The sequence below is a fragment of the Odontesthes bonariensis genome, chromosome 23 (assembly GCF_027942865.1).
Source record: "Odontesthes bonariensis isolate fOdoBon6 chromosome 23, fOdoBon6.hap1, whole genome shotgun sequence".
In the NCBI taxonomy this organism is placed as follows: domain Eukaryota; kingdom Metazoa; phylum Chordata; class Actinopteri; order Atheriniformes; family Atherinopsidae; genus Odontesthes; species Odontesthes bonariensis.
In genome coordinates, this window is record NC_134528.1 from 31,445,232 (window position 1) to 31,459,854 (window position 14,623).

General features: G+C 42.2%; 1 protein-coding gene across 1 annotated transcript in view; it reads left to right on the top strand.

Annotated features, from left to right (window-relative positions):
* Positions 1-14,623, top strand: part of rfng (RFNG O-fucosylpeptide 3-beta-N-acetylglucosaminyltransferase) — a 33,321-nt gene that overhangs the window by 14,078 nt on the left and 4,620 nt on the right. The window contains exons 4-8 of the mRNA XM_075457195.1: positions 7,348-7,450; positions 7,804-7,957; positions 8,634-8,719; positions 9,889-10,054; positions 10,267-10,352. Coding sequence (XP_075313310.1) covers positions 7,348-7,450; positions 7,804-7,957; positions 8,634-8,719; positions 9,889-10,054; positions 10,267-10,352 — 595 coding nt within the window. The remainder of the gene's footprint in view (positions 1-7,347; positions 7,451-7,803; positions 7,958-8,633; positions 8,720-9,888; positions 10,055-10,266; positions 10,353-14,623) is intronic.

A 14,623-nucleotide genomic window follows, 5' to 3' on the forward strand; every position in this document is an offset into this window, starting at 1 on the left:
TGCGCCAACATTCAATCATTAGGTGTTTGAGGTCTGCATCAGCTAATCATGAAATTGATGGCGGCAACACTTCTCACAAAAGTTGGGTCAAGGGTAACAAAAGGCTGGAAAAGTAAATGGTATTAGAATGAAAAAGCTGGAGGAACATTTTGTAAATTTGCAATAAGCCAGGAACATGGCTGGGTGTGCAAAGGGCACTTCAGAGAGACAGATGGGCAGAGGTTCAACAATCTATTAAAAAAAAAAAAAAAAAAAAAGCTGTTTCAGAAAAATGCTCCTCAGTGTGGAACTGGGAAGACTTTCCACAGGAACAGGCTCAAACCTGACAAGGTAGAGATGTTGGTTTTTATCAAGAAAAAGGTACATTTCCTTCTGTGAAGCCAGAGGAGGAGAGGAAGAATTAGGAGTGCAGCTCCTAAAAGCACATTACTGACCTTACTTTATAACACTGTGGCACTTTTATTTGCTCATTTGTTTACATACCTGCAGGTATTTCAAGCTGAGCTGCTGCTCATTTTTATATCAGACATTGTTGCACTAAACTACAATGTGAATAATTTATTTATGACTTGATTACTTTTTTGTTCAAGCTACCTCACAGAAGTGCTCTGTTTATAGTGTTAAATGATAAAATAAATGAAGAAAATAAAGAATTGGGACATCCTGGATCTGTTTCTTCGCCGTTCTTCTTTTTTTAATGTACTGTAGAAGTATTGGATCGGGACTCGGTATCAGCAGATACTCGAAATCAAATGACTCGGACTCGGGGGCAAAGAAACCTGATCGGGACATCCCTAATCTGGGGACATCTCTGTGCTGGAGGGACACTTTAGTCCTGGATGTCTGTGAGCTTCAGGCCCTCAGGCAGCACACCTGATCCTGTCCTGGAAATCCCTGCAGGGCTCAGGAACACTTCCAGGAATCATTGTCTGTGAGCACAGCTCACCGTAACATGCACAGATGCAGGTTAGAGCTCCATCAGGCAGAGAAGAAGCCACATGTGAACATGATTCTCTGAGCCAAAGCTCATTTAGAATGACTGAGACAAAGTGGAAGATTTTTTTGGAAATGATCCTCCAGACTAAAGAAGGGAAGGATTATCCGGCTTCTCATCAGGGTTCCATCTGTTCCAGCAGCACGGCTTCATAGTAGCAGAGTCCGGGTCCTGGACTGAGCTGCCTGCAGTCCAGACCTTTCACCAACTGAGAACATTTAGAATACAACAAGAAGAGCCAGGACTGCTGAGCAGCTGATGTCAGCAAAGCAACATTCCTCTCCCAAAGATCCAGCAGCTGGGCTCCTCAGTTCCAGATGTTTACAGATGTTGTTAAAGGAAGAAGAGATGCTACACTATGGGAAACATGGACCTGTCCCAACTTTTCCAAGACGTGTTACTAATGTCAAATTCGATTCAATATGATTTTTTCATGAATAGTAAAATGTCTCACTTTCAACATTTGGTTTGTGTTTTTAATTCACATTTCAAACAACGTCCCAACTTTTCTGACATCAGGGCTCTATGATGAATGTAACCTAATTTGAACTCTTCAGATTGTGATTATTTAGTCATTAATGTTAATTTAATTAATTGGATTTGTTTGGATTATGATTACAATGAATTGGCAATCTTGTTGTTTTTAAACCTAAAGAAAAAATTTAAATATTAGTAATGTAAAGTAGTTTAATGCACAAATTGAACCTGTGGTATAGTTCAAGTCTTTTTTTCTGCCAAAAAAACATGCGAACTTATTAAAATGCTTACAGCTCAAACGGTTTTTAAACCTCTGTGATTTACAATCCCAGAGACGGATGACAAATTACGTCAACTAGGAACTCTTTAATATGGTAAAGTATTTTAGAGGGTCGTTAAAAACATTCCACCATAACCATATATCACCTTTTATTAACAAACACAACGAGCAAATGTGTTCAATGAAAATGTTTCCCTTTAGTAAAGCAGAAACTGCTGATGCTCTGCAGTTTTGAAAAGAATTGCATATTATGTGTTGTACTGAACTTGAGGTGGTTGGTTCATTACAATTCCATAAGGATGTCATGGGAACATTGACATAAGGACAGGACTCATGATGGAACGATTGCTTCTCATATTATAAGGTCAATGAAAGATCATCATCCCCAGCCCTCCATTTCAATGAAACACTCATGCTCCCGTAGGTTATACCCTCATTTCACATTAATATAGCTTCACACCTCAGTTTAGCATTCCATATGAGGGCTTACAATTTTTATTTCTGGTACCTTCAGTACAACAAATTTACAAGCAATCCTATTTATTTGGTTTGTTTTGATTTCATACCATCACATTATTGTACTTTTATACAAAGAACTCATTGTGGCAGGTTCAGGAAAGAAAATCTGATGCGCTTTTGTGTGAAGTGAAGCGATCCTGGTTTATGCCAAAAACATAGAAGAAGATGTACAGAATTAATGAATATATTCACTCAGCCGGAAAAGGGTGGAATGCTCTCTCCGGGTCGGGAATGAGATCCTCCCCCAAGTGGAGGAGTTCAAGTATCTCGGGGTCTTGTTCACGAGTGAGGGACGAATGGAGCAGGAGATTGACAGACGGATCGGTGCGGCGTCTGCAGTGATGCGGGCTCTGCACCGGCCCGTCGTGGTGAAGAAGGAGCTGAGCCAGAAGGCGAAGCTCTCGATTTACCGGTCAATCTATGTTCCTACCCTCACCTATGGTCACGAGCTGTGGGTAGTGACCGAAAGAACGAGATCACGAATACAAGCGGCCGAAATGAGTTTCCTCCGCAGGGTGTCTGGACTCTCCCTTAGAGATAGGGTGAGAAGCTCGGTCATCCGGGAGGGGCTCGGAGTAGAACCGCTGCTCCTCCACATCGAGAGGAGTCAAATGAGGTGGCTCGGGCATCTAGTGAGAATGTCTCCTGGACGCCTCCCCGGTGAGGTGTTCCGGGCCCGTCCCACTGGGAGGAGGCCCCGGGGAAGACCCAGGACACGTTGGAGAGACTATGTTTCTCGGCTGGCCTGGGAACGCCTCGGGGTCCCCCCAGAAGAGCTGGAGGAAGTGGCCGGGGACAGGGACGTCTGGGTCTCTTTGCTCAAGCTGCTGCCCCCGCGACCCGACCCCGGACCAGCGGAAGATGATGGATGGATGGATGGATTCACTCAAGTGTCACAGTTTTATATTCCTTATACACTCATCCCATATATTCATCTATTTGATCAAGTCCATCCATCCATCGATTGTCATCCGCTCATCTGATATCAGGTCACAGAACCAACAGGTTCAGGAGAGAAAGCCAGACATCCATCCCTCTCCAGCTCCTCCTGGGGGATCCCGAGGTATTCCCAGGCCAGAAGGGATATATAATCCCTCCAGTAAGTCCTAGGTGTGTTTGGGAATCTCAGGGTCACATCTCTGCTTTTTGTGAATGATGTGGTTCTGTTGACTTCTACAAGTCGTGACATTCAGCTGCCCTGGAGCGGTACATAGCTGAGTGTGAAGCGAAAGTCAACTCTTCAAAATCTGAGGTCATGGTTCTTAACCGGAAAAACTTGGAGAGCTCCATCCAGGTCAGGTATTAGTCAATGCCTCAAGCGGAGTTTAAGTATCTCCAAATATTGTGACCTTATAGAATCCCTGAAAATCCTTTTGCAAATCCTCCTTGGGTGCTCAGAATATATTTTGCAAGGAGTTTTTATTATCTTCCATACCTAACATTGGGTGTGCACCAGAAAATTCTGGGTGTGCCAAATTTATTTTCAACAGTGTTACTACGGTGACCGACACGTGCAAACGCAAAACAAATCCAACAGTAAAATGCTGCCAGAGAAAAATGCGGCAATCACAAAAACAACCGGAGCACACGCGACGCAAACTTCAAAACACATGCAAGAGAGAAACGCTCTGCTAGCTTCAAAACACATGCAAGAGAGAAACTCTGCTAGCTTCAAAACACATGCAAGAGAGAAACTCTGCTAGCTTCAAAACACATGCAAGAGAGAAACTCTGCTAGCTTCAAAACACATGCAAGAGAGAAACGCTCTGCTAGCTTCAAAACACATGCAAGAGAGAAACGCTCTGCTAGCTTCAAAACACATGCAAGAGAGAAACGCTCTGCTAGCTTCAAAACACATGCAAGAGAGAAACGCTCTGCTAGCTTCAAAACACATGCAAGAGAGAAACTCTGCTAGCTTCAAAACACATGCAAGAGAGAAACGCTCTGCTAGCTTCAAAACACATGCAAGAGAGAAACTCTGCTAGCTTCAAAACACATGCAAGAGAGAAACGCTCTGCTAGCTTCAAAACACATGCAAGAGAGAAACTCTGCTAGCTTCAAAACACATGCAAGAGAGAAACGCTGTGCTAGCTTCAAAACACATGCAAGAGAAACGCTCTGCTAGCTTCAAAACACATGCAAGAGAGAAACTCTGCTAGCTTCAAAACACATGCAAGAGAAACGCTCTGCTAGCTTCAAAACACATGCAAGAGAGAAACGCTGTGCTAGCTTCAAAACACATGCAAGAGAGAAACTCTGCTAGCTTCAAAACACATGCAAGAGAAAAAAACACAACGGAAGTTCGCCAGGCCACTAGGGGGTCTCGACCTGTGTGGGATAGGCCCTATCCGATTAGGGGATCGACTATGAGTGATCGACCATAGTAACGAAGGAGAAGAAAGTCGAAAGGTACGTTGTCCTTCATGTCTTTATGCCAAGTGTTTAAAAAAGACAGAAAGTACAACGTACCTTTTATACTTTCTTCTCCTTCATTACTCCTCCGATCTCCCATAGTCAATCCCCTTTACCAAAGGTCAAGACCCCCTAGTGGCCTGGCGAACTTCCGTTGTGTTTTGAGTGAACTTGCAGCGTTTTTCTCTTGCATGTGTTTTGAATTTTGTAGAGCTTTTCTTTCTTGCAGTCGTTTCGCCGTTTGCGTCACGTGTGCTCCGGTTCTTTTTTGTGATTGCCGCATTTTTTTCTTGCAGCGTTTTACTGTTGGATATGTTTTGCCGTTTGCACGTGTCGGCCACTGTATTGTTACACCTCCACAAACATTCAAAAGAATGTATCTCTGGAATACAACATTATTAACACAAAACATACCCACACATTGTGTGCGTCCTCATCAGTAATAGTCAGCAGTAGTTCACAGCAGGTCTAAACATTCCCACGTGACGTGCGCTCAAATAAATCAATAACAAAGTAATACAAAAAGCACACTTTGTGTTCTCAAAAACACAGAAAAAACATAACACACACACAGAGACACTGCGTGCCCAATGAGATGAACATGGTGAAATACACACTCATGCGCGTACTCATGCACTCTCACAGAGCCATGACGTGTCCACATTGCGCATGATCAACAAAGCTGTTTAACCATCTGAACACGGCTATTGGGCTCAGCAGCAGAGTACAGGACACAGCCATATTGCTGCTTACCTGTGCGCACTGCGCAGCTCTCAGTTTAAAGGGCAAGGCGGCGTGGCCAGGTGATTGAACGCATTTATTATTTCATCAGAAATAACGCTACGCCAGGTTGGCAGGTGCAGGTGTCGCAACCTGGGTGTGCCAGCTGCCTCTTTGGGTGGCAACGGCACACCCGTGGCAACGCCTTTGTAACAAAGCCTGTGGAAAAATGGATTATAAGCAGAGACATAGTTTCAATCTTTGGAATAGTCCAACTCCACCTTAACGCAGGTTGCTGCTCGGGGCTACTTGTACCCTGTTGCATTCTTCCTTTTTTGTAACCTGGTGGATCTGTTCACATATTCAATTCAATTCATTTTTATTTATATAGCGCCAAATACAACAAATGTTATCTCAAGGCACTTAAATAATAAAGTCCAATTCAAGCCAATTGGAATTCAATTAATTGTAATCATAATTATTCATAAAATAATCCAATTTGTTCATATAGAGCCAATTCAAAAACAATTTCCTAGCTAAGGAAACCAACAGATTTCCCCCCAACAGGGGGGGCACTGTAACACCATTCAAAGGATATCTGTTGGAACAGGGAAACACGAGTTAATGACCACAATAATGTCACATATACATAAAGAGAGTAAAGTGAGGAAAGGTGTGACAGATGAGGCCCCCCAGCAGGCTGGGCCTATAGCAGCTTAACTATGGGATGTTTCAGGATCACCTGAGCCATCCCTAACTATAAGCTTTATCAGAAAGGAAAGTTTTAAGCCTGATTTTAAAAGTGGAAAGGGTGTCTGCTTCCCGGACATTTACTGGCAGCTGGTTCCACAGAGAGGGGCCTGATAACTGAAGGCTCTGCCTCCCAAACTGGCAGCTGGTTCCACAAGAGAGGGGCCTGATAACTGAAGGCTCTTCCTCCCAAACTGGCAGCTGGTTCCACAGAGAGGGGCCTGATAACTGAAGGCTCTGCCTCCCATTCTACTTTTAGAAACTCTGGGAACCTCAAGTAAACCTGCAGTTTGAGAGCAAAGTGCTCTGTTAGGAAAATATCTTACAATGAGATCTTTAAGATATGATGGAGCTCGGTCATTAAAAGCATATGAAAGAAAAAAAAAACTGCACTGAAAACTGAGGGTTTTTTTTAAGAAATCTGTTTTGTAATCTGGTGCACTTTCATGTTTTGAGATTAAAAACAAAAGTTAAGGATATAATCCCTTGCAGAAAGGGGGATAAAATGTGTATATTTATTGTACAAAACCCTCTGTCTATTACCCTGGAGAACTTCTTTGGGTTTTCAGTCCCACAGAGAGATGGTCCTTTTGCTGTTATGGAGGAAATCTAAAAGTTTTTAATTTTTTTCTGTAGTCGGTGTTTAATCATGATCGCACAAGCCTCACATGCGTTGCACCTTATTGCCTCGGAAAAGAAGTCCTTGTTAACCTGCTGTTGTTCCTCTTCATAATGCACCAATGCAAACAGAGGTGGATCAGCCCTGCATCCCTCTGTCCTTACAGACGTCACTGTTGACGACAGCACTGTTGGTTAGAGTTACAAATGATATTTTGTATATTCTCGATTATAGTTCTATAGAAAATCTGAATTGGCTTAAATTGGAATCGGCAGGTCAGACTTTTAAGAAAATGAATTGGCAAATTAATAGGGAATGTTTAATAGGAAAACAAAAAAGTTTCTGTCTATCTTTTATTGTCACAATATATGTCACAGATTAATGCATTCGCATGGATTTACTGAACTACAAAGATTCCATACAAAGACCCCTCCCTGAGGTTCTCAGAGCCCGAGTTGGTTCATATGGCTCTAACATGTTATAATGAACAGTATGTTTATTATGCATCTTCCAACAACATGAACTGTACAGTAACTAAGCAGCTGTGACTGTGTTGTCCTCTGATGTCTGTTCCAGGAGCTAACATTATCAACACAAACTGCTCAGCAGCTCACAACCGACAGGCTCTGTGCTGCAAGATGTCTGTGGAATATGATAAATTCATCGAGTCCCAGAAAAGGTGAGTGCAATGTTCCTGATGTAAGACTGCAAAGATGCAATATAAAGTTAGAAAATGGAGAACTGCTCCACCTGTTGTTGATCACATTACTGACTGCACATAAATATGTACACAGCTGATAGATGTGTTTGTCTGTTTTTATGGGGACCAAAACCTGACAGGACACAAACTTAATGGGCTTACTTGCCACCTCCATAAATCTTAGAATGGGGTTATGGTTATGTTTGGGCTATGGGTTAAGCACTCGGTTCTAATAATTAGGGCTAGTGTAAGGGACTATTTAATGTACTGTGTCTTTGGAATTTCCCCATGAACATATTAAGACAAACTTGTGCATGCATATTATGTTGTAGGTGGTTCTGCCACGTGGATGATGACAACTATGTGATCCTGCCCAGCCTGCTGCGGCTACTGTCCTCCTACCACCATAGCCAAGACGTCTACCTGGGCCGGCCCAGCCTGGACCACCCCATTGAGGCTGCAGAGAGGGTCAAGAGTGATGGATCAGTCAGTCAACTTACACCTTATTAAAAGTTTCTGGCTTCACACACGAAAAACATATAAATCAACTTCCTGGAAAGTTTAGATGTTGTCCATCCATATTCTATACCCGCCTTATCCAACTGAGCTGTCATTGGGTGAGAGGCGGGGTACACTGACATTACTGTCAAAATAAACATACTTTTTTTCTGTGTATGTTTTATTTTTTTAACACTAAATAGTTTAGGGTTTAAATGATGTAAATCTTTCCCCATCTGGTTTTACACAGTCCCAGATTGTTGTGGCAGCAACACACTCTTTACCCTGTGAAAAGGAGTTGGCTCATAATCAGATTTTAGGGTTATGTAATCAGATTATGCAGCAGCTCAGTTTATCAAAATGAGAGGGAGATTATGATTTGATGAATACAAGAATGTTGACTAGTAGTTCTGAAATGTTTTAGAATAACATTGCTTGATGAAGTGGTTGGAATAGTTAGCCAGAAGTGGTAAGAAAAGTAAATGTACAGGAGTTTCAGGTATTGTTGTTATCATATTAGCAGCATTTAAGGAGTGGTAGCAACATCTGGATCCAGTGGTCTCAATTCAAATTTTAGTGTTCAGTCAGAGAACAGGGTCCTGTGCTGTAAGGAAGTTTACACCACTAACAGCTGGATGACATGTTTTTTTCCATCTCATTTCAGGTGTCTGTCAAGTTCTGGTTTGCCACAGGTGGAGCAGGTTTCTGTATTAGCCGAGGACTGGCTCTGAAAATGAGCCCATGGGCCAGGTAGGTTCACAGTTCTCTTGGTTTTTCAACTAATTCCCAATTTTGTACTTGTTGAAAATGTCAAAGAGAAGAAACTGTGAAATGCCTAATCTGAACCCATGAGAAGAAAGGTACTTCTGATCATGCATTGTTTTGGCAAAGCAGCAAGCAATACGATACATAATTAGATTTTATTAGAATAATTAACATTAAGAATAAATAATAGAATTATATTTAAAGATGGTCCCATGATTAATAAGTAATATAAAGATGTAATAAGGATTTGTTGTTAGCTGTAAAAAAGGGCAGTACAAATGAAAATGTACATATAGCGATTAGCGGCGTATTAACAGCATGCAGATGTGGAGTGCAGTGGTGAGTTAATCTATTACACAGATGGGCTGTTGTTCGATGGCATTCATGTTTTCCTGAAGCGTTCATTGTGATAGCGAAACTGAATCAGTCTGTTGGAGAATGTCTGACATGTTTCATGGAGGGGATGTGATGGATTGTCCACGATGGAGAGCAGTTTGGTCAGTGATCTCCTGTCCCTCACTGACTCAAACGTCTCCGCTTTCTGAACCACAATGGATCAGTTTGTTGAGCCTGTTGGCATCTCTGGCACCAATATAGCAGACCACAACTCAGTAGATGGCACTCGCTACCACAGACTGGTAAAAAGGAGTTAAATGTAAAAAAACTCAAATGTACATATATATTAAATATCTAGCTCTTGAAATAGAAAATGTGAAGAACCATGTTTATACATGTTGATTGGTCTAACCAGAAAGTAAGAACTTCTCTCAAAATATTTTGTTGTTACAAATGGGCAGAAATTGCTAAATTACTCTTTTTCACATTTTTTGGCATGTTTTAGCAGAGAAAAAAATAAATATCTGCAACATTCTCGATTGGTTTTTAGCTGACCTAACCTGACCTGCTCCAAAGTAAAAACTGTTGGAGATGACAGCTCTCCGTTAGTCACTGTTAATCTTACAGAACATTTACAGTGAGCAATTGGGTGTAATAACTCCTTCCTACTCTGTTTTACTGGACTTTATGTTGTTTTCCTCACTCTGCTCTTTGGGCACACACACCCATTCATTTGGAGTGAGTCCAAATATAGGCGATACTGAAAAGACTGAACTTAGAAATCTATCGTTGGCCTCAACTCTTTGTTGTGGTTTCAGTTTGGGGAATTTCATCAGCACAGCAGAGAAGATCCGACTTCCTGATGACTGCACCATAGGCTACATCATCGAGGCCCTCCTGGAGGTGACTTTAACGCACACACACCTCTTCCACTCTCACCTGGAGAACCTGCAGAAGCTCCCTGCTGACAATGTGCTGGATCAGGTAAGTGAATGGGGCTGTGGCTACTTCTCATTCATGCACTGTATAGTGGGACATTTGAGGGATGTGGGAGTGAAGTCTGGTAATTTCTGATGCAAAACTTTGTTGCTGTGGAAACAAATGTGCTGTTGGTTTCTGGTATATTCTGTTAAGGTAAATTGGCCTACTTTTTCAAATGTTCTTTCATTGTGTGTTATATGGTGGGGTTTCACCAGGTGACTCTCAGTTACGGAGGCTTTGAGAACAGAAGAAATGTGGTCAGTGTTGTTGGAGGCTTTTCCCTGGCTGAGGACCCCACAAGGTAAACACAAACACTGGACATGAATTGTGTTATTCACTTATCTTTTTTAAAAGATTCTATTGACATTTTTTACCTTTTATTATAGTTGCAGTTGAAAGAGAAAGAAGTGCAGAGTGGGACAGCAATGTGGCCCACATATAGAACTGTGGCCTATATTATGCTGAGTTCAGTGGAAATGTGTTGCTACATTATGATGCCCAATGATTGCCAAAAATGTCTTCCACAGTTAAGCACCCTCCATCTTACTATAGTTGGAGGACTTCCACTAAGTCAGATTTATACTGTATATTCAGTACATGTCCCAGTCAAATGTTGAGCATTTAACATTGACTTGCTGTTATATTTACTCTTTTTGGATACTTTTCTTTAGATTTTGTAACCTGGATGATTGTTGGATTTCAGTCAGAGCCAGAGCATTACTTTTGTCACTCACTGCTTGGCTTGCAGTTTTATCCAGAATAGTGTGCTATTAAGATCTTTCCTTTTTTTCCAAACCAGGGAAAAAAGATACTTTAATCAGAAGAGAATAAATTCCTTTTTCTGTTCACATATTGTGTGCACCACCAAGCAGTAAGAATATGTTAATACTGGTCTGGACATAACTTGGGAGGTTCCCACCTAATGACCCCAATGATATGTTGGTCAGCACTGCTCACTGGTCTATATAGGGAGTAAAGGGAATTATTCACTGAGTCTGGTCCTTTATTGTTTTTCTTTAGCACAAGTTTCTTGTGTTTACCTTGAATCCAAATCTAGCCTAGCTAGTGACTGTTGTGAATAGGGCAGCTGACAACAAGGGAAAGACCATGTGACAGATTGGAAAGACAGCTGACAGGAGACAAAGACCCCAAAGGTGCTGCCATGGGCTAGCAATTCATGGTAGCGGTAGCGAGGCCAAGCAGCTTTGTTACAACCAACATAAGCTACAAACAGATTAAAGAGAATACCCCTAGAGTCAGCGAGAGCAGGGGCGGAAGATGACTCACAGGCAGACTACATGGCAACTGACACTGGAACGAACATGACTATGAGGTGGATACGCGACTCAGTGAAGGATAGGGGCACGGGCCTATTCTCTAGGGCTAGAACTGACCAGAATAGTTCTCAGAGGAAAGAGAGCGTAGTTGGACATAATAAAAGTGGTAGGCTAGAGGCAAGTAAGCTCCAGGTTTGTCCTTATGGCTGGCAGAAAGTAACATCAGTTAGAGGCCTTAAAATGCATCAGGGAAGAAAGAGATGTGTGGTAAAGGAAGGGCAGTGTGGCCGCATCGATCAGTACTTTTTAAGAATCGAGTAAGTCGGATGAAGTCCAGCGGCAGGTAGAAAACCACAGTCCGAAGGATATCAATAACACAGCTACGGAGGGGGAGGAGGAGGTTCTAAGAAGGGATGCACCTGATACTGAGGTGAATAGGCCAGTTAAAGAGAGAAATATGGAGCAGAAAGCTAGAGTTAAGTGGCCTAGGGCAAATAGTTACAAAGAATGGGAGGCAGTCAATAAAGATTTGTCGATAATATTAGGTAGGTTAGGAGGAAATGCAAGCGATAGGCTAGAGAAGATGGGAGATATAATTTACTCCTATGGTGTAGAAAGATTTGGGGTGGAGAAAAATTGGTTAAGGAAAGAAGGAATTTAAGAAAGCAGTGGAAAAGAGCTACAGAAGAAGAGAGGGAGGGAATTAATGTTTTGCAGGAAGAATTGAGAGGCAGGCTAGCAATACTCAGAAGGGCTGAATGTCTTAGGAAAAAGAGAAAGAAGAAAGAATATGTAAGGACGGCATTTTATAGGGACCCGTTCAAGTTTGTTAAAGGATTGTTTAACCAGGAAAAGGGAGGGCAGCTTAAGGCAACAAAGTCAGAGGTGGAAGAGAATCTAAGAAATACATATTCAGATCTTGAGCAGCGTAGAGTAGTAGGCCTTCCACCTGACATGCCACCATTAGGAGAGATAGCTCATAAGATGGATGTTAGACCACCTAGCTGGAAGGAGGTTGAGGAGGTAGTCAGGCGTGCAAAGGCTTCATCGGCCCCAGGGCCAAATGGAGTCCCCTACCGGGTTTATAAAAGTGCACCTGATATCCTAAAGTTTTTGTGGAGGCAATTAAGAATAGTTTGGGAGAAACAGGTTATTCCTAGAGCATGGCGTAGGGCAGGAGGCGTTCTTATTCCAAAGGAGAAAGAGTCCTCGGACCTGAGTCAGTTCCGGATGATCTCTCTCCTAAATGTAGAGGGGAAGATTTTCTTTAGTTTAGTTGCACAGAGATTAGCTAGTTATTTAGAAAAGAATAGTTTAATAGATACTACTGTGCAGAAGGCAGGAATACCAGGTTTCGCAGGGTGTTTAGAGCACACTAGCATGATTTAGCATCAGATTCAGACAGCCAAGATTGAGAAAAAAGACTTGCATGTTATATTTCTGGATCTAGCAAATGCATTTGGTTCAGTGCCACATAGCCTTATTTGGAAAGCATTTGAGTATTTTAGAGTGCCTGTAATAGTTGTTAACTTAGTGAGAGCATATTTTCAGGATATTAGACTGTGCCTAAGTACAGCAGGTTTTACAACAGGTTGGCAGAGGCTAGAAATAGGCATTATGGAAGGGTGTACAATTTCTCCATTTGCATTTACAATGGTGATGGAGATAATTATTAGAGCTTCCAAGTGGGTTGTAGGTGGAGAGAGACGTCAGGATGGCATGCGTCTTACACCAATTAGAGCATACATGGATGATATGACGTTAGTGACTACAACAGTGCCATGTATGAAGAGAATACTTGAGAGACTTAATAAAAATCTAAAGTGGGCTGGGATGAAAATCAAACCTACTAAGTCTAGAAGTATCTCAATAAGTAGAGGGAAATTAAGTGATAGAAAGTTTGTAATAGATGAAGAAAGCATTCCAATAATTAGGGAAAAGGTAGTAAAGAGTTTAGGCAGGTGGTACCAGGCAGACATGAATGATGGAGAGCGGGCAGTGCAGTTTAGGAAAGATGTTGCTGAGGGACTGGATAGAATAGATAAATCAGAGCTTCCAGGAAAGTTGAAGCTGTGGTGTCTGCAGTTTGGATTGTTTCCTAGGTTGATGTGGCCACTGTCTGTGTATGAGATTCCATTATCTGTTGTAGAAAAAATGGAAAGATTAGTTAGTTTTTATATTAGGAAGTGGCTAGGTGTTCCTAGATGCTTAAGTACTGTGGCACTGTATGGGAAAGGCATACTCCAGATCCCAGTATCTAGTCTAGTAGAGGAGTTTAAATGTACTAAAGTTAGGACAGAGCTCCTGTTAGCTGGGAGTAAAGATGTGGTAGTCATTAAGGTGGTTCCAAACCCAACCAAGGGGAGGAAGTTGAAACCAAGAATGGCAGCTCAGGAGGCAGAAGCAACTCTTAGACATGCAGAGATTGTGGGTAATGTGCAAATAGGCCGGGGAGGCTTGGGGCTTGGCCCAGGCAAACCAGTGTGGAGTAGAGCAGGTCCCAAGGAGAAGAGGAAGCTAGTTGTTGAGCAGGTTCGTAGACAGGAGGAAATGTTAAGGGGTGCAAAGGCAGTGGCTCAGGCTAAGCAGGGACGGTGGGTGAATTGGGAAGGTGTAGAGAAGAAAAAGCTTACTTGGAAAGAGCTGTGGAGTATGGAGGAAAGGAGTATTAGATTTTTGATAGGGGCAACATATGATGTATTGCCAACTCCCCAGAACCTAAAACTCTGGGTAAATGGAGACCCGTTATGTTCAGGTACTGCAACTCTAAGGCATATTTTGTCAGGTTGTAAGGTTAGTCTGTCACAAGGCCGGTATACATGGCGACATGACCAAGTATTAAGAAGCTTAGCTGCAGGTATTGAAGATAAACGAAGGCAGGTAAATTTAGGAGGGTCTAAGGTGAAGAGAGTGGCAATTCAGTTTGTTCAAGAGGGGGAGAAAGTTAAAAAGATGATAAGGAGGCACGGCAGCTTGGAGGATGCTTGTGATTGGGAGATGCAGGTAGATTTAGGAAATAAGCTTGTTGTTCCCCAGGAGATAGCCTCTACAAATTTAAGGCCTGATATAGTTTTGTGGTCTAGAAGTAGAATGAGAGTCTATTTCATAGAGCTGACTGTTCCTTGGGAGGAATTAGTAGTAGAAGCATATGAAAGGAAAAAGCTTAGATATGTAGAGTTAGGGGCAGAAGCAGAGCAGCGAGGATGGAAAGTTAGGATATGTCCAGTGGAAGTAGGATGTAGAGGATTTGTTGCAAAGTCTGTTGTCTCATTGTTGAGGGAGCTGGGAGTAAGTG